This window comes from Podarcis muralis, chromosome 8 (genome assembly GCF_964188315.1).
Source record: "Podarcis muralis chromosome 8, rPodMur119.hap1.1, whole genome shotgun sequence".
In the NCBI taxonomy this organism is placed as follows: domain Eukaryota; kingdom Metazoa; phylum Chordata; class Lepidosauria; order Squamata; family Lacertidae; genus Podarcis; species Podarcis muralis.
The window spans coordinates 50,736-70,071 of record NC_135662.1 but is presented as its reverse complement, the minus strand read 5'-3'; the positions used below and the strand labels follow the sequence as shown (position 1 = coordinate 70,071).

The 19,336-nt window shown below is 51.9% G+C and overlaps 1 protein-coding gene across 6 annotated transcripts; it reads left to right on the top strand.

The window, feature by feature from the left end:
* Positions 1-247: 247 nt before the first annotated feature.
* Positions 248-18,850, top strand: MAPK15 (mitogen-activated protein kinase 15). Of its 6 annotated transcripts, none has more exons than XM_028735842.2 (14): positions 248-405; positions 566-664; positions 1,181-1,210; positions 4,104-4,194; positions 5,432-5,562; positions 10,026-10,189; positions 11,385-11,524; positions 12,163-12,220; positions 12,375-12,512; positions 12,698-12,803; positions 13,423-13,687; positions 16,939-17,093; positions 17,547-17,693; positions 18,238-18,850. In XM_028735842.2, exons 1-14 carry the CDS (start codon positions 334-336, stop codon positions 18,460-18,462), a joined length of 1,821 nt encoding a protein of 606 aa, XP_028591675.2. In that variant the 5' UTR covers positions 248-333; the 3' UTR covers positions 18,463-18,850. The 6 variants fall into 6 exon arrangements, with proteins under 6 accessions (XP_028591675.2, XP_028591674.2, XP_028591673.2 ...); XM_028735841.2 differs by having other exon boundaries at positions 16,924-17,093; positions 17,550-17,693; XM_028735840.2 differs by having other exon boundaries at positions 16,924-17,093.
* Positions 18,851-19,336: the final 486 nt, after the last annotated feature.

Here is a 19,336-nt window from a genome sequence, read left to right as displayed (position 1 = left end):
TTACCCCACTATGTACAGGCGGGGGGGGGGGAGAGTGGTGTTCACAAGCACAAGAGCAGAGGCTCAGCCGGCAAGTCGAGACTAGAGCCGGGAAGAGAGCGGGGCAAGAGGATGCCAGCGCGGCTGATGAGCAGCGTCAGGGGGCGGGGCGAGAGCGGGCGTCTCGCCGCGTCTACAGCGCACGCGCGAAGCGCCCTCGAGAGGCTCTCTCGGCGATTGGCGCCCGCGAGGGGTCAGAGGGCGAGGGGCGGGGAAGGACGCTGCGTCCCGCGCACGCGCTCTCCCGCCTCGGCGTTTCCATGGCAGCCGCAGCCAACGGGCCGCCGGGCGAAAATGAGCGCAGCCGCCGAAGTGGAGGAGCAGGTGGCGCGGCGCTACGAGATCAAGCGGCGCCTCGGCAAGGGGGTGCGTGGGGCGGGGCGGGGGGGTCGCCGCCTGGAGGACAAGCCCCCCTAACCCCCCCCCCTTCTCAGCGCGGGCCCCCGTCTTCCTATGGATTAACTTGAGGGGGGCGCTGCCCCTTGGGCCAGGCCTCTGACGCCCCTCTTCGCCCCCCCCCCCGCAGGCCTACGGGATCGTCTGGAAGGCCGTCGATCGCAAGACGGGCGCCGTCGTGGCCGTCAAGAAAATCTTCGACGCCTTCCGGAACCGGACTGACGCTCAGGTGAAGCCCCGCCCCCCGCGCGCAGGGGCTCGACTAGATGGCCCCCCGGGGTCCCTTCCGGATGCTGGGAGAGGGAGAGACTTCTCGCCCTAGAGATCGGAAGGAGCTGAAGGGCACGGGCGCCTGAGGCTTTGAGGCGGCCAGACGCAGGTGTCGCCCCAGGCAGGCCCTTGATTCGGGCTGGGAGAGTCGTGTATTTTTGCCTGGGAAAGTGCCCAGAGGGAGTCGAGGAGGGAGGAGAAGGACAGCTGCTGCTGCAGCGGCGTTTTAGAGCTCTTTTTAACAATCCCAAGGCTCAAATAAATAATAATATATTATTATTCTTGCAGTTACTATTGTATATAGAATCGTGGTTATTATTACTAAGTGATAATAATAATCCCCAGCTTGGCCAATATGGCTGCAGGGCATAGAACATGTGGGGCATTGTGGAACGTTGATGTGCCTATTGCATGACTTTACTGGGACCCTGAGCAGCTACTCCGTCCTCAGCCAATGGTATGTGTTTCTTTTCAGAGAACCTTCCGGGAGATTATGTTCCTTCAGGTAAGCAATGACTGTCTCTTGGCTTCTCCCAGAATGCCCTTTTGTCTGCGTGTCACTGGGGACAACACTGGATTTCTGTGGCTACACATGTATTTGTTACAGGGAAATTGGAAGGGGGATGAGAGACACCCCCCCATGAGCCTTGCCTCTCCACACCAGAGACAAAGAGTCTCCGCTACACAAATTTTCACTCACACAGGTACCACAGAGATATTTCCCTGCCTTTCACCTGTCAAACCAAATTCTCTAGTGTCAAGAGAAAATAACAGCAACATATCTGCAAAGGCATTGCATCTGCAAGGGGAGCTCAGCTCAGTTTGCAGAAGGAGCCCGTGACTCCCGGCTGAGGCCCTGGTATCCAACAAAGGAAAACAGAGAAAGTGTCAATACCAAATGCCGCATTTCACTGACTATGTACTGGCTCAATGGGAAAACTTTAGAAATTCATAAGAAATCACTTGTTGTAACCATCTTCTCGGTTCGAATAGCATTTAGGACCCAGGGAAGTGAGGTATAAGGGGAGGAGTGAGTGAGCCCACCATAATCCCTGAGATGTACAGTCATGTCTGCAGGGCCTTCCAAATGAGATGACTGGAGATATCCTGCCCCAAGAGCGCCAGACAGATAGCCATCTCAATCACAGTACCTACCCACCCCATAGTGGGATGAAGACAAGGGGTGTATTTGACTTGACCCAGGGACCAGGGAACTGTAAATAGTTTCCTTTGTACTGTGATGGAGTGAGTGTGAGAGGCTGTATATGAGTGACGGGCATGCCTGGATCTCAGGTTCTACCCAAGACTACACCTTTTATGTGACATATCTATGATGATTTGATGATGCATCCTAAGATTTATTATGGGAAACTTTGGAAAACATTGAAATACTGATGTAACCCGTTGATTGAGGCTTCTGGCTGCTTCATCTTTGTATTAGTGGGAAGTCTTGTTGCAACAATAAAGATCAGGCCTACTGGCTGCTGTTTTGCTGCTATCTCCTGGCTCACATTTCTTGCTTGTGACCCCAACCTGAACCTTAGGGAGTCAAGATTAAGCATTTGTGGGGTGCTCCATGGACTCCTTCTTACATATTAGTTTGGCTTCATCCCCCAGGTGGGAGGGAACAAGTGGGATTCTGATGCTTCAACTTCAGTGGCTACTTTTTTACTGGTGAGAATATGAAGCTGCTTTCTGCTGAGTCAGGCCGTTTGTTCATCTAAACCAGCCTTTCTCAACCTGTGGGTCCCCAGATGTTGTTGAACTACAATCCCATCACTCCTAGCTAACAAGGCCAGAGCTCAGGGATGATGGGAGTTGTAGTCCAACAACATCTGGGGACCCACAGGTTGAGAACTGCTGAACCCAGTAGTGCCTGTTCTGGCCGGTAGTGACGAGCTAAGGTCCAAGGCAGACATCTTTTCCAGCCTAGCCCTCTAACACCCTTTTAACTGGAGGTGCTGGGGATTGAACTCTTGAGAATGCAAAGCAGCTGCTTGGTCTCTTAGCTCAGTCTCTTAACCTTCCCTTTTGGGGGAAGTGGGCGGTGACATCCATATATATCACATTCCCCCTCCCCACTTTCCTTTTGATTTTTCTTCTCCCCTTCCTCTCTTACGTATCCACACAGCAATGAATAACGCCAGGGCACACTTCCCTTCAGTTGTGCCGAATAACTGGCAATTGGGAGAGAGAGAATTTGGTTCTAGGAAGCCACATGGCTGCATTCAGTCTGTGTACTGACGCCTTTGCAGTAGCTGCTGAAAAAGCTACTTGGGGGCAGTGACAAGCATATACAAATTTGCTGCCCCTACTGATAATTTGGTATCTGTATTACCAAGCTTTTTATGCTTTTGAACTAACTTTCACGTTAAACAAGTACATGATTGCCTTGAGTGGTAATTAAAGCAATATACAATCATGGAATCTTAGAGTTGGAAGGGGCCCAAGGGTCATCTAGTCCAGCCCCCTGCAATGCAGGAACCTCACCTAAAGCATCCATGACAGATGGTCATCCAACCTCTGTTTAGAAACTTCCAAGGAAGCAGAGTCCACAACCTCTTATGGGAGTCTGTTCCACTGCTGAGAAGCTTACTGTCAGAAAGTATTTCCAAATGTTTAGTCGGAATCTCCTTTCTTGTAACTTGAAGCCATTGGTTTGAGTCCTACCCTCCAGAGCAGGAGAAAACAAGCATGCTCCCTCTTCCATGTGACAGCCCTTAAGATATTTGAAGATGGCTATCACATCCCTTCTCAGTGTCCTCTTTCCAGGTTAAACATACCAAGCTCCTTCAGCCGTTCCTTATAAGGCTTGGCTTCTAGATCCTTGAGCATCTTGGCTTCCCTCCTCTGCACATATTCCAGCTTGTCAACATCCTTCTTAAATTGTGGTGCCCAGAATTGGACACAGTATTCTCAGAAAGGTGTCTGAAACACCCTCTGTTGTAGCTTTTCCCAACTTGGTGCCCTCCAGATGTTGTTGGAGTCAAACTCCTTTCATCATCCCTGATCATTGCCCAGGCTGGCTGCTGTGGTTGATGGGAGCTGGAGTTCAACAACATCTGGAGAGCACCAGGTGGGGGAAGACCACATTACAATTGTCAAGCATATTCGCTTTGGCAGAATATTTATTACACCAAAGTTGGAGTTAGAAAACCATCTTGCTGCAGATGAGTAACCAAGACTTGAGGAGGGTACCTTCTCATGGGAACACCTGTGAGTCAGTGCCAGGCTCTTTCTCTGCAGCTGCCAGATGAGTCTTCCTGCATGCAAACAGCGACTCGACCCACAGTCCCAGTGGTGGTTTTCTGTTTAGAGTATGTTGGGCTCTGCCAGCAAGCTCTGTGAAGAGTCCTCAAGAGCAGCCGCCATTGATGGGCAGGTCTTTCTTCCTGCAGGAATTTGGAGAGCATCCAAACATCATCAGACTCTTGAATGTCATCCGAGCTCAGAATGACAAGGACATCTACCTGGTTTTTGAGTCCATGGGTGAGTTTTTCCTGACTGTAACTTAGGCTTCCTTCTTGTGGAGAGGACCTTGACAATGAGGAGCAGGAAGCCAGAGTAAAAGTGCATGTTGAGCAGAACATTTTGAGTGCAGGATAAATGCTACCAAGGGAGGGAAGGCTGAAAGCAGCTGACCCACAGGCTGGTAAACAAACAGCCCACCAAGGCCAAAGGGGGAGATGCCAAAAGGAAGGTCCCCTTTGGGTGGCTCTTTGGGAATAGCGAGGGCAGGGCTCCCCCTTCTGTGATCGTGACATGGAGGAGTCTTCCCTGAGTGGGAGGCAGGCACTGCAGAGTCTGTGCTAAGTGTCTGTGTGCGCAACTCAGTCTCGCATTGTGAGTGGGGGCTGAGGGGAGCTGTCGCTTGGTGAGCACTTCAATCAGTGGCTCTTTGCTACACACATGAATAGCTAGGAAACAGCTACGTCTGGTGCGAGTATAGTAGCAGCATGGTGGGGGTGTTGGAGTAAACATGGTTAGGGGGCATGAACATCCTATTACTGGCTATCCATAAGTTATACCTGGGGTGGGGGGAGACCCGTGGATGGTTTACAGGGGGTCCTAATGCATGACCTCTCTCAAGGGGGAAGCAGGGGGAGTGTGGCCATTCCTCCCTGGATTGAGAGCTGGAGGCACTGCTTTACAGTGGTTCCACTCCTACCTGCATGGCTAGTCTAGGAGAGTCTCCTTGGGCACTGTGTGTCCAGTGGCGTAGCATGGGTTGTCAGCACCCGGGGCAAGGCAAGTAATTTGCGCCCCCTAACCCGTGGATTTGCGCCCCCTAACCTGTGGATTTGCGCCCCCTAACCCGTGGATTTGCCCTAACCCCAGATGGTGCGGCCGGCCCCCCCTGCACCCCCCACGCTACGCCACTGTGTGTGTCTACCTCCCAACACCTTAGCTGTGCAATGCCACAGGGCACTATTTTATCCCCAATGCTATTTAACATCTTCATGAAGGCGTTGGGAGCAATCATCTGGAAGTTTGGGGCACAGGGTCATCACTCCATTTTGCTGTTAAATCTGCTCACAGGTTGTCATTCAGAGTCCTGGGTTAAGCTCTGAGATATTTGTGACCCTCTTAGCTGAAACTTTTGGGGTAGTCCTTGCAGGCCTGGGTTTGGAGGCGGTCTAGCAGAAGGGCCAGGGTTTGTTGTCTTGGGCTGAATGGTCAAGGCAGTGCCAGGCACCCACTGCTTCTCTGCTGTTCCCCGTTTCAGAGACCGACTTGCATGCGGTGATCAAGAAGGGAAATTTACTGAAAGATATTCATAAGTGTTACATCCTGTATCAGCTGTTAAAAGCCACCAAATTCATCCACTCAGGAAACGTCATTCATAGGGACCAGAAGGTACATGTGTGGGAAGGACTTGGGCTCCAGCCATACGTTGAATTAAGGGGTGGGGGGGGTTGAAATGCTGTAGTGGGTGGGTCTCCCTCGTTCCATTTTCTCTTTTATTACATTATTACACCTCCTTCCAAACAGCTCAGGATTCATAGAATCATAGAATCATAGAGTTGGAAGAGACCAGAAGGGCCATCGAGTCCAACCCCCTGCCAAGCAGGAAACACCATCAGAGCACTCCTGACATATGGTTGTCAAGCCTCTGCTTAAAGACCTCCAAAGAAGGAGACTCCACCACACTCCTTGGCAGCAAATTCCACTGTCGAACAGCTCTTACTGTCAGGAAGTTCTTCCTAATGTTTAGGTGGAATCTTCTTTCTTGTAGTTTGGATCCATTGCTCCGTGTCTGCTTCTCTGGAGCAGCAGAAAACAGCCTTTCTCCCTCCTCTATGTGACATCCTTTTATATATTTGAACATGGCTATCATATCACCCCTTAACCTCCTCTTCTCCAGGCTAAACATGCCCAGCTCCCTTAGCCGTTCCTCATAAGGCATCATTTCCAGGCCTTTGACCATTTTGGTTGCCCTCCTCTGGACACGTTCCAGTTTGTCAGTGTCCTTCTTGAACTGTGGTGCCCAGAACTGGACACAGTACTCCAGGTGAGGTCTGACCAGAGCAGAATACAGTGGCACTATTACTTCCCTTGATCTAGATGCTATACTCCTATTGATGAGGCCCAGAATTGCATTGGCTTTTTTAGCTGCCGCGTCACACTGTTGGCTCATGTCAAGTTTGTGGTCAACCAAGACTCCTAGATCCTTTTCACATGTACTGCTCTCAAGCCAGGTGTCACCCATCTTGTATTTGTGCCTCTCATTTTTTTTGCCCAAGTGCAATACTTTACATTTCTCCCTGTTAAAATTCATCTTGTTTGTTTTGGCCCAGTTCTCTAATCTGTCAAGGTCGTTTTGAAGTGTGATCCTGTCCTCTGGGGTGTTAGCCACCCCTCCCAGTTTGGTGTCATCTGCAAATTTGATCAGGATGCCCTTGAGTCCATCATCCAAGTCGTTGATAAAGATGTTGAATAAGACCGGGCCCAAGACAGAACCCTGTGGCACCCCACTAGTCACTCTTCTCCAGGATGAAGAGGAACCATTGATGAGCACCCTTTGGGTTCGGTCAGTCAGCCAGTTACAAATCCACTGAGTGGTAGCATAGTCAAGACCGCATTTTACCAGCTTCTTTACAAGAATATCATGGGGCACCTTGTCAAATGCCTTGCTGAAATCAAGGTAGACTACATCCACTGCGTTCCCTTCATCTACCAGGCTTGTAATTCTGTCAAAAAACGAGATCAGGTTAGTCTGACATGACTTATTTTTCAGAAATCCATGCTGACTATTGGTGATCACAGCATTCCTTTCTAGGTGCTCACAGACTGTTTGCTTAATGATCTGCTCCAGAATCTTCCCTGGTATTGATGTCAGACTGACTGGGCGGTAATTATTTGGGTCCTCTCTTTTCCCCTTTTTGAAAATAGGGACAACATTTGCCCTCCTCCAGTCTGCCGGGACTTCGCCTGTTCTCCAGGAATTCTCAAAGATGACTGCCAGTGGTTCTGAAATCACATCTGCCAGTTCTTTTAATACTCTTGGATGCAGTTCATCTGGCCCTGGAGACTTGAATACATCTAGACTAGCCAAGTATTCTTGTACTATCTCCTTAGTTATTCTGGGCTGTGTTTCCTCTGCTGAATCATTTGCTCCAAATTCTTCAGGTCGGGCATTGTTTTCTTTATCGGAGAAGACTGAGGCAAAGAAGGCATTGAGGAGTTCAGCCCTTTCTGTGTCCCCTGTTTGCATTTCACCATCTTCTCCTCTGAGTGACCCCACGGTTTCTTTGTTCTTCCTTTTGCTACGAACATACCCATAAAAGCCTTTTTTGTTGCTTTTAACCTCTCTAGCAAGCCTGAGTTCATTTTGTGCTTTAGCTTTTCTGACTTTGTGTCTACACGTGCTGGCTATTTGTTTGAATTCCTCTTTGGTGGTTTCCCCCCTTTTCCATTTTTTGTACACATCCTTTTTTAATCTTAACTCAGTTAAAAGTTCTTTAGATAGCCACCCTGGCTTCTTTAGGCACCTTCCATGTTTCCGTCTCATTGGTATTGCCTGAAGTTGTGCTTTTACTATCTCCCTCTTAACAAACTCCCAGCCATCTTGAACTCCCTTTCATTTTAGTATTACTGTCCATGGGATCTCACCCAGCACTTCCCTAAGCTTTATGAAGTCGGCTTTCTTAAAGTCGAGAAATTGAGTCCTAGTATGCTTGGCTGCTCCTTTCCGCTGTATAGTAAACTTCAGAAGAGCATGATCACTCGCGCCTAATGATCCTTCCACTTCTACCCCACTAACCAGGTCATCAACATTGGTTAGGACCAGATCTAAAATGGCTGTTCCTCTTGTTGCTTCTCCCACTTTCTGGACAATGAAGTTGTCTGCAAGGGTAGTGAGGAATCTGTTTGACCTTATGCTCTTGGCTGAGTTTGACATCCAACAAATATCCGGGTAATTGAAGTCCCCCATTACTACTATCTCCCTTCCTTTTGCATGCTTGGCCATCTGTTCCAGGAAGGCATCATCTATGTCCTCCGTTTGGCTTGGGGATCTATAGTAAACTCCCACAATGAGGTCACTGTTATTCTTCTCTCCCTTAATTTTGACCCAAATGCTCTCACTTTGGCTTTGAGGTTCTAAATCTTGGATCTCTTCACAGGTATACACATCCCTGACATATAACGCCACTCCTCCTCCTTTCTTGTCTGGTCTGTTTCTTTGAAATAGATTGTATCCCTCCATTATTACATTCCAATCGTGGGATTTATCCCACCAGGTTTCAGTGATTCCTATTATGTCATATTTAGTTTGCTGTACCAGGAGCTCAAGCTCATCTTGTTTATTTCCCATGCTTTGCGCATTAGTGTACAGACATTGAAGTCCATTAATCATTCCCCCGTGTCTCTTATTTAAGGATTTTCTCCTCCCACCACTAGGTCTGCATGCTCTTTGCTCCATTCGGTCTATGACATTTGGATGATCATCTTCATCAATTGATAGACTCCTACCTTCAGGAGCACTGTCTCCCTCCCCCACATTAGTCAGTTTAAAGCCCTCCTGATGAGGTTTCTGAGATTTTTGGCAAAAACATTCCTCCCAACCGTTGTGAGGTGCAGCCCATCGCTTGCCAGAAGTCCATCTTCAAGAAACTGCATTCCGTGATCTAAGAATCCAAACTGTTCCTGTTTGCACCATTTGCGAAGCCAGTTGTTCACTTCCACTATTTTTCCCTCTCTCCCTGGGCCACGTCGTTCAACTGGGAGGACAGATGAGATGACAATTTGTGCATTTAATTGCTTCAATTTCCTGCCCAGAGCCTTGTAATCTCTTTTGATCTTCTGGAGGCTATTGCTTGCAGTGTCATTGGTTCCCACATGAACCAAGAGGAAGGGGTATTTGTCAGTGGGTTTTATGATTCCTTGCAGTCGTTCAGTTACATCTTGGATCTTAGCCCCGGGGAGACAGCACACTTCCCGAGACATCTTGTCAGGCCCACAGATCACTGCTTCTGTTCCCCTCAGTAGGGAATCCCCTATCACCACTACACGCCTCCTCTTAGGTCGGGTCGGGGTTCTTCTGTGAGCTGTCGGTTCCAAGGTCGCCTGGACATTCCCAGAGGACTGCCTTTGCTCCTCGTCTTCATATACCTGATCGACTGTAATGAGGGAGAGATCCTCAAATGGAGTCTGCTCTTCGTCTTCCATGCTAGGGGAAAGGACCTCAAAGCGATTGCGTATTTCTAAACAATCAGAGCGAACCCTGGGCCTCCTACTTCTTTGAGTCACGTTTCTCCATATATCTGGCTCCTGTGTTGGTGAACTAGCCACCTTCTCAGGGGAGTCCCCTGTCTCTTCCTTGGTGGAGACGGTGTGCTCTGTTGCTTCCAAGAAGAGCTCCAGCTCTCTAATTCTTTGGAGCGTAGCTACACGTTCCTCCAGTTGCTGGACTTTGTCTTTTAAGAGGGCAATCAACATGCAATTGCTGCAGGTAAAGCTGCCTGCAACCTTTGGCAAGATGGCAAACATTGCGCAGGAACCACAGGCGACTGCAGCTGTTCCCTCACCCTCCATCTTGGGAACGTGTCGTTGGGGGTGACTACAGTGGTCCTACAAGAAAACCCTTTTTGTTCCTTCTTCAGCTGCTGCCCTCCTTCAGCTACTTGGTTCTTTCTTTGCCTGTGACGTAGGTTGGTTTGAGAGAGAGTAACTGGCTCTGGATCACCCAGTGCATTCCCTGGGCAAGCAGGGATTGAACTTGGGTGTCCCTGCTTGTAACCTAGGACTCTAACCACCACACAGACAGGATGGCTGATTCTTGTGTTCTTTCACTCCCCTGATACCTTTTCCACATGCAGCCTTCAAACATCCTGCTGGATGCAGACTGCTTTGTCAAGTTGTGTGACTTTGGACTGGCCCGTTCCCTGTGTCAGATCCACCAGGATCACGACAGCCCTGCCCTGACGGAGTATGTTGCTACTCGCTGGTACCGGGCCCCTGAGATTCTGCTTTCCTCTCACAGGTAAGGAGGGTGCCTCAGGAGCCTCGGAGAGGCTGAGGAGCTTGAGTCTGTGGCTGCTATTCACAGCCTTCCATCCTCACTTCCTCGCCTTTGAGACAGGTGAGGCTGTGCAGGGACTGGGCTGGTGCCTGGAGGCAGCGATAGGCCGGCAGGCTGGCTGAGGGCCAACAGATAGAAGCTGAATCTTGGCAAGGCAATGGGAGTGGGGGGGTCCTGTGTCAGGGAGTTGGGGAGCCAGCCTGTTCTCAATGGAGCTGCCCACTCCTGAAGTAGCAGTGTGGTGGCTTGGCAGTCCTCCTTGGTCTGGATTTGCCACCATTGCTCCTCCTGGGTTGAGCTGCCTTTGCCACGCTCTGGCGACCCCTCAGCCAGACTCTTGTCATGCTGGGTGCAATGTGCTGTTGCTGGCTTTGCAGGTGGCATGCCAATCCAGAGCCGTGGCACCTCCCCTTGGGGAGCTGAGCTGGCTGCCTGCTTGCTGTTGGCTCCACATGAGTGGGTTAGTCCCAAAGCAAGAGGACCCAAGTCCCTAGAAGTCAGTCTGTTCTCACATTGGCCCAGCCAGGCCTTGCAGTTGGTGGGGCAGGCTATTCAGATGTCCCGTCAATCGGTGTGGCTTGGTGCCCAGTGGTGGTGGACCAGGCCTTCTCTGCAGTGCCCTGACCAGAGGAACTCCCTCCCTCATGGAGATGGTGACCCCCCCCCCACCTCCCATCTGTCAGAAGGTGAATGAAAATGCTCTTCTTCACACCAGCTTTGTGGTGAGGACTGTGGAAGGAACGTTACAATTAAAGTGCAGCTGAACTGTTTTAATTCTTGAACAGTTTTACTGCTTTCGATTTTATATGTCGCTTCATGATCTTTTGTGCTTTGCCCTGATGAAAGGTGGTCTAGAAAAACAATGAAATACATTTCTTCCTCTGGGGGCACTAGTGGCATTGGGGTGCCAGTCCCAAGGGGCACTGGCAGGTCCAGATCCAGCCCCAAAGTATCCCTTGTTTGGTGGGGGCCTGAAGTGAGCAACTTTTTGCCAGTACACAAACAGCAGGGAATGGGAGTGATGTGGAAGGAAGAAAGGGAAAGGAAGGAAGCAGGGTCAGGCACATCTTCAGGGCATCTGTGTTGAGGGATGCCAGGAGCCCTTGGATGTCTGACTCTGGAGGCCCAACATGGATGTCTTCTTCCTTGCTTGCAGCTACACGAAGGGTGTGGACATGTGGAGCCTGGGCTGCATCTTGGGCGAGATGCTCCTGGGGAAGCCTCTCTTCCCTGGCACATCCACAGTCAACCAGCTAGAGCAGATTCTGCGTGTTGTTCCTGCTCCCTCCCCAGAAGGTGAGAAGGTTTGGCGGAGGAGGAGAGCCAGCTCAAGGAAAGGGGGACCTTTGGAAGTTCTGTGGGTGCTGCAGAGAGTGTGGCAAAGGAGTGAAAAGGTGCCAGCCCCCTTTCCGGCTGCAGCTACAGAGCTATACTTTTAAGCCAGCACCAAAAGAACTCAGCTCCATGTGGGACTGCCCTTAGGGCTGCTGGTGCAAAATGGGATGGCTAGACTACAGATGGGGAGATCTGGTTGAGAGCATGTGACACCCTTGTTAAAAGAGCCGCACTGGCTGCCCATCTGCTACCCAGAGAGATTCAAGGTCCCTGAAGTACTTGGGTCCAGGGTGCCTCAGGCATCGCCTGAACCCTTAGAACCCAGCTCAGTCACTGAGATCGTATGCAGGAACATCTATGGTCATTCCATGAACTGGTGAGGCTAATTTTACAACACCTGTGTCATTGGCCCAGTCCTGAGGGGCTGGTTGATTCCCAGGGCCCACCTCTGCAGCCCTGCGCTCCTGCTGCTGCACTGTGTGCGGTGTTCCGCTGGGAAGGAGGGAGAGAGCAAGCAGAGGACGGGTGAGCGGCACTTCCCTGGCTGAAGCGCCTGCCTCCCGTCCTGGTGAGGTTGACTGACTGCCTTGCTGTTGCAGATGTGGCTGCCTTCCACTCCGACTACAGAGCCTCCATTATCGGCCGACTGAGCTGCCAGTGAGTGTCTTGTCCTTCCCTCCCGTTCGGGGTGGGGGCTTGAGCAGCCAGTTGCTCACGGTCCTGCTGAGAACACGCCCTCCAGGGCTGGGTGGGGTGGTCTGTCTGTTGCTTGCAGGTGGGGAGCTGCTGTGTGCCTTTTCTCCAACTGCAGGCCACAGGTGGCTTTTGAGGAGCTGCTGCCCACCTCCACCCCCACCCAAGCCCTGGACCTTCTGAAACGGCTCCTAGTATTCAACCCTGAGAAGCGACTGACGGCGGAACAGGCACTGGAGCACCCCTACGTGCAACGGTGAGTGTCTTGAGGACTGGCTTGCAGTCGAGGCATCTTGGCCTGTGCTGGGTGGGGGGTTGCCCATCTTCTGAAGGGTCAGACAGACATGCTTGGGCAAGTTGCAGCCCATGGGCCACCTGGTCAGATCCTGGTGCTTGGCCAAGGGCCAGCGTCTCTTGTCTCACTCCGTGTGCTCTTGGCAGGTTCCACTGCCCCAGCAAAGAGCCTGCTCTTGACTACAGTGTGGTCCTCCCCCTGGATGATGATGTGCAGCTCTCTGTGGCTGAGTATCGCAATAAGCTCTATGAGGTAAGACTCCTTGTGCACCCCTAAGACTGAATGGGCTGCTGGCGCCCTTGACCTCTGGTCACCACGGCATCCTCCAAAGGGACTTGGGTGGGTAACGACTGTGCATGCCAACCTTGTGCATGGCTTTTCTGGCATGTGCAGCCTCTGCTGAGTCTCCAGCAGAAAGGAGTTCCAAGGGTTGAGGGGCAGCCACGGAGAAGGCCTCCTGCAGGTCCGCCTCTGTGCTTAGCCCCAGCAGCTCAGGGGGTGGAAAGGAGCCTAGGGCACTTTGGCCCATCTAGCTGCCTACCCTGACAGGCCCCATCACCTGTCTTCTTCCTGGACCTTTGCGCTTGAGATGAAGCACCAGACCTTTTCTTCCTCTTGCTTAAACCTGCTTGAACTGGTCTTTTCCTGCCACAAGTTTCTTCTGCTCAATATTCCTAGCATCACATGAGTTGGGAGAAAGCCAGGTCATCTAGGCTGTCCCCTCTCTGCTCAGTGGAATGGTTGCCTGTCCTCTCCTTCATTGCATTCCACTGCCAATGCATTTCTGTACCTGCCATCCAGCGAAAGAAAGTTCTTATCTGCTCTTGCCATACTAGTGATTTGAAACCTGATCAGATCTTCTTCTTTGCAGATGATCTTGGAAAGGAAGGCCAGGAACCGCCACCCTCAGAAGCACCAGCAGCCCCAAAATGAGAACCTCCAGCCCAGTCCCCCTCCCAAAACGCGCTGTGAGGCACAAGGGGTGTCACCGCCCCTCCCATCAAGGGGCTCCCCCCAGTTGTTGGCACCTTGTGAAGCTTCCCAGCAGAGGGCAAAGGAGACCAGGAGCCTTGGCCGCCTCAGGCCAGGGATCACACACCCCCTGGGCAGCCCCGCCAGCCACATGACCAGCCACGGTAGGTGTCCCTTGCAGCTGTGCCTTTGGCTGGGGTGAATGGGAAGGACACAGTGCCCCAGAGCACCTCCCTCCGGCTTGCGAGGCTGGCCAGCCTCTTGTGAGATCCCTGAGAGAGGCGGGTGGAGAGGCGGAGGACTGTGGGGCTCCAGCCGTCCCCAGCCAGCTTCCACCACGAGGTTGTGCTTGAAAAGCCCCCAGCCGCAGGGTTTCTGTGAGGCCAGGAAATAGAGGAGGGCAGCTGAGCGGTGTCCCAGGACTCCCACTAGTCAAAGGCTATTGAGGGAGGAATTTGTCATACGTTGTCATACGTGTGTCATACTTGTGGAGGAAAACCTTAAACACGTTGCAGAGTTCCCCAAAATAGACCAGAGGCAATAGTACTTCATTCAGCAGAGCTTTCCTTGTGCTGAAGGCAAATATAGCATAATGGTTATCAAATCCAATACAATCAGGATTAGCTCAGTCCATGCAAAATCCAGTTGCAGCATTTATAAACTTAGCTCATAATAAGACTAAACCTTAGCACTAAGCATCCTATGTACAGAAACAGAAACACCACACCAGAAAGAAGAGAGAGAGAAGAGAAAAGAAGAGTAAAACCCTTCTGGCCTATATTTATAGTCAGCATGACCTTAATTGGAAGAGAACTAATTCAAAGCAGCTGTACTCAGCTTCTGTGAAGGTATAACCCAAACAATCATTAACCCTTCTGCCTCTTCTTCTCACACACAGAGAAGCTTCTAGTAGCTTCTAGAATTAATCAGAATACAAAAAAAGGAAAGATCTTTACAAATGAGATCCATACTTTCTGCACTAAGAAATGCAAACTGACAGAATTGGCTTGCCTTCTAGGGTAGGAAAGGCTCACTGGGAGGAGGAGACCAGGAGCAGAGGGTGCCTGGGGTGGGTGGGTGCAAAAAGAACACCTGCACCTCAGGAAGCCTTGCCCTTGTCCTGTCTGGGCATCTCTAGTGCCAGGAGAAGCTCGGGGTGGGCGTTCTGGCAGGACAGGCTGTGATGGCAGGCAGAGCTCGGGGTGGGCGTTCTGGCAGGACAGGCTGTGATGGACAGGCAGGGCCGGGGCGGGAGAGTGCTAGAGTTCTGTCTAGTCAAGTTGAGTGGGATCAATTCCAATCTGTTACCTCCGAGGATGTGGACAGGCTGCTTGGACGAGTGAAACCAACCACCTGTCTCCTGGATCCTTGCCCATCCTGGCTTATAAAAGCTAGCCGGGAAGGACTGGGCAATGGGCTTCGTGGGGTGGTGAATGCTTCCCTCCGTGAGGGAGCCTTCCCAGACCCGCTGAAAGAGGCGGTTATTAAACCGCTTCTTAAAAAACCATCTTTAGATGCGGCCACGATGGCCAACTATCGCCCAGTCTCAAATCTTCCATTCCTGGGCAAGGTGATTGAGCGAGCGGTTGCCGAACAACTCCAGGCACGCCTGGAAGAAGCGGACCATTTGGATCCCTTCCAGTCGGGATTCAGGCCTCATCATGGGACTGAAACTGCCTTGGTCGCACTGGTTGATGATCTCCGGCGGGCTAGGGACAAAGGTGAGAGCTGTTTCCTAGTTCTGCTGGATCTCTCAGCGGCGTTTGATACCATCGACCATAGCATCCTTCTGGACCGTCTTGAGGGGCTGGGAGCTGGGGGCACTGTTATACAGTGGTTCCGCTCCTTCCTCCTGGGCCGTGTTCAGAAAGTGGTGGTGGGGGATGAGTGTTCAGACCCCTGGGCTCTCACTTGTGGGGTGCCTCAGGGTTCTGTCCTCTCCCCCATGCTTTTCAACATTTACATGCGGCCGCTGGGAGAGATCATCAGGAGGTTTGGGCTGGGTGTTCATCAGTATGCGGATGATACCCAGCTCTACCTCTCTTTTAAATCAGAACCAGTGAAGGCGGTGAAGGTCCTGTGTGAGTGTCTGGAGGCGGTTGGAGGATGGATGGCGGCTAACAGATTGAGGTTGAATCCTGACAAGACAGAAGTACTGTTTTTGGGGGACAGGAGGCGGGCAGGTGTGGAGGATTCCCTGGTCCTGAATGGGGTAACTGTGCCCCTGAAGGACCAGGTGCGCAGCCTGGGAGTCATTTTGGACTCACAGCTGTCCATGGAGGCACAGGTCAAATCCGTGTCCAGGGCAGCTGTTTACCAGCTCCATCTGGTACGTAGGCTGAGACCCTATCTGCCTGCGGACTGTCTCGCCAGAATGGTACATGCTCTGGTTATCTCCCGCTTGGACTACTGCAATGCACTCTACGTGGGGCTACCTTTGAAGGTGACTCGGAAACTACAACTAATCCAGAATGCGGCAGCTAGACTGGTGACTGGGAGCGGCCGCCGAGACCATATAACACCGGTCTTGAAAGACTTGCATTGGCTCCCAGTACGTTTCCGAGCACAATTCAAAGTGTTGGTGCTGACCTTTAAAGCCCTAAACGGCCTCGGTCCAGTATACCTGAAGGAGCGTCTCCACCCCCATCATTCTGCCCGGACGCTGAGGTCCAGCGCCGAGGGCCTTCTGGCGGTTCCCTCATTGCGAGAAGCAAAGCTACAGGGAACCAGGCAGAGGGCCTTCTCGGTAGTGGCGCCCACCCTGTGGAACGCCCTTCCAGCAGATGTCAAAGTGATAAATAACTACCTGACATTCAAGAGACATCTTAAGGCAGCCCTGTTCAGGGAAGTTTTTAACATGTGATATTTTATTGTATTTTTGGTTTTTATGGAAGCCGCCCAGAGTGGCTGGGGAGGCCCAGCCAGATGGGCGGGGTATAAATAATAAATTATTATTATTATTATTATTATTATTATTATTATTATTATTATTATTATGAGTTGATTGGCAGGCTTTATCTCGTCCTTTTATTCTGTTTAGTGTAATAATTCAATTGTGTGTATGTTAGCAGAGTGCAAATTTTAAAAGTGAAATAATGCTATAGGGATTTCCCCACTGGCTTGGCTTTCTGGGTTGCCTGATCTGCCTTACAAAGATCTTGGGGTTCCTGCTGACCACCAAGACACCCCGTCTTTCCTCTGCCAGCCCAGGAAGGACCTTTGCTCAGGCGTGCTCAGAATAAGTTGCTTAGATGCCATCGTCCTTTGCCAAAATAGCAAAGGTGGTGCCCAATGGAGAACCAAGAGAGGAGCCTCCCCCAGCCCCCGGTGGATCATTCCAGTCTGCCTGGGGCACTGAGCCTTCTCTGTGGCCTTTTCCTTCCTGAGTGTTGTGATTCAGGCTCTCTCATTTCAGCACATAGCCTGGCTCCCAGCAACATGGCCAGGAATCGCTCTGCACCACTCCTGCAGCAGCCGGCTGCTGCCCTCAGCCAGAAAGTGGGGAAGCAGGCGCTCGCCGTACCAGCCAGCAGCCCACCCCCTGCAGCAGCTCCTCAGACTATCCATGGCGTGAGTAACTTGGTTGTTATCTTCCCCTTCTTCCAGTGCTGCCCCTTCAGAGCAGGCGGCCAGCTGGCCAGCTGCAGGAGCCACGCACAAAGCAGCTCTCCAGCAACACTGACGCTCCAGCTGCTGCAGAATGAGCCCACCTGCCTCCCTCTCTCCCCCACCCCACCCCTACCATGCTAGAGAGACAAGGGAGATGCAATGAGGTCTCCGCCTCTTGGGCTCACTGCCTCCTAAATGCCAAGCCGCTTCTCCAAAGCCCTTCTGCCCCAGCACACGGCCCCACCTGCAGCATGGGGGTCATGAAGCATCCCTGCCTTGTGGCAGGAGGGTGTATGGGTGGCGAGGGGCAGCTTGATCCTTTCTCAGTGATGGCCAGTTGCTTCAGCTGCTTTGCTTCCCCCTTCTCTACTCTTGAGTCAGGCAGGGTTCAGACTCCGCTTTGCTTTGCTTCAGCAGGTGCCCAAAGGCCTGGAGGTGGGGAGAGGCCAGGCAGCCTCCTTCCCCAGGCCCCTTTCACTGTGTGCTCAAGCCCAGGAGGCGGCTCTTCACCACCACCTGATGAGGAAGGAGGGCTCCCCCAGGAAGGTGGCTGCTGGCCTGGTGAGTGAAATGGAGCCTCTTTCCTGCCGCCCCCCCCCCAACACTTCGTTCCTAGCTTGGGGTCCTTGTGTGAAAGGAGCCGCTAGACCAAGAGCTCAACCAGCCAGGTGGGCTGCAGGTGGAGTGGGCAGTCAGGGTGGGCTACAGGTGGATCTGGGGAAAGGCTGCAAGTTGATTCCTGATGGCTTCTAAGGCTGGGAGAGTTTTGTGCAAAGCAGGCAGGGGTGAGGAACTGAAGAAGGCAGACTATGCTCCTCTACATGGAGCAGCAACCGGTTTGACAGGTCTGGGACTCCAGCCGTGACTGTGGCTGCAGCTGACTCCTCTGACACTGGGCTGCTTATAAGGTGCAGCTGTCTGGCCAGCTCCAGCTCTCCAGTCCAAGACTGGTCAGGAAGCAAAGGGGCTGAGTCTTGGGAGCCGCCGGGTTCAGCTCAGACCTTTCCAGTTGTCCCAAATGGTATGTTGAGGGATGCTCCCCGTCCCACCAAGTGTTCCTGCTCCCATCTGCAGTTCCCCCACAGCTCTCCTGTCTCTTTTGCAGAATCCAGGGAGCTCCGAGGTCCACAGCAGGGAAGCTCGCTCATTTCTTAAGCCCAGTAAGAAGATGTTCCGGGCTACAGCAAACGTGGGAATGGCTGGGGACCCAAAGGCCTGCCTGGGCAGTTACTCCCAGTCCTATGGGACCATCTGCAAGTCTGCTCTTCAGAGTCTGCCTGTATCAGACACTTGCCAGCAGGCAATAGACCACAACACCCAGCAGCTTTGACCTTCCCAGCCCAGCTCAGCCTGCTCCCAAACTGCAGAGCCAATCCTGCAACTGCCCAGGGCCTGAAAGGTGGAGGGAGGGAAGACGGGCAACCGCCTACCCTGCCACTCAGGACAGTTGAGCAGGGTGCTCTTGCTGCAGCACAGTCTCTGCTCCCCTGACTAAGACCTGCTTCTCTTCCCTATTTCAAGCCCTGAGTGTAAAACCACTCTGGGAACCACCAGAGACAGAGAAAGTGCTGGCTGAGACCCCTGACCCTCCTCCCTGTGTGCCTTTGGGGTCCTGGGCCACCTGCCAACGCCTTTCTGCACTCTCCTCTCTGTGCCCATGGCTACAGCCTGTGGACTTATTCTTGTAAGGGTTTTTAATAAAAGGAGTCTTAAAATAATCCATGAGAAAGGACTCTTTCTTGGTTATCTGCTGTAGAGGGGAATAAATACAATAATTTTGATTTCTGCTCTAAGGCTGAACAGCTGGAGCTGTCCCCACACCCCCGCCTGCAGCATTTCTGGGTGTTGGTGCATCTGGATTCTGAACTGCTTGTGTGTGTGCAGAGGGACAATGTCCAGGAAAAAAACATGCCCCAATAGTGAACCACAAACTTCCCTCAGGAAATCAATTGCTCCTCCATTACACTGAATTTTCTTTTTAATTGTTAGCTGTTTGGTTATTATTTTAATAGAAAAGCAAGGTACAAGTAATTCAACTAAACTGAGTGTGCCCAAAGTGTTTTGCACACTCATGGGATGGGGTCAGACTGGCATCTGGGTGTTACCTTCCCCCCCCCTGTCTTCTTAGGCCCAGGCTGAGCCAGATGCCACTGCCTTGCTCCCAGCCCCCTGACTAACCCAGGGGCTTCTACTGCTTGGGGCTG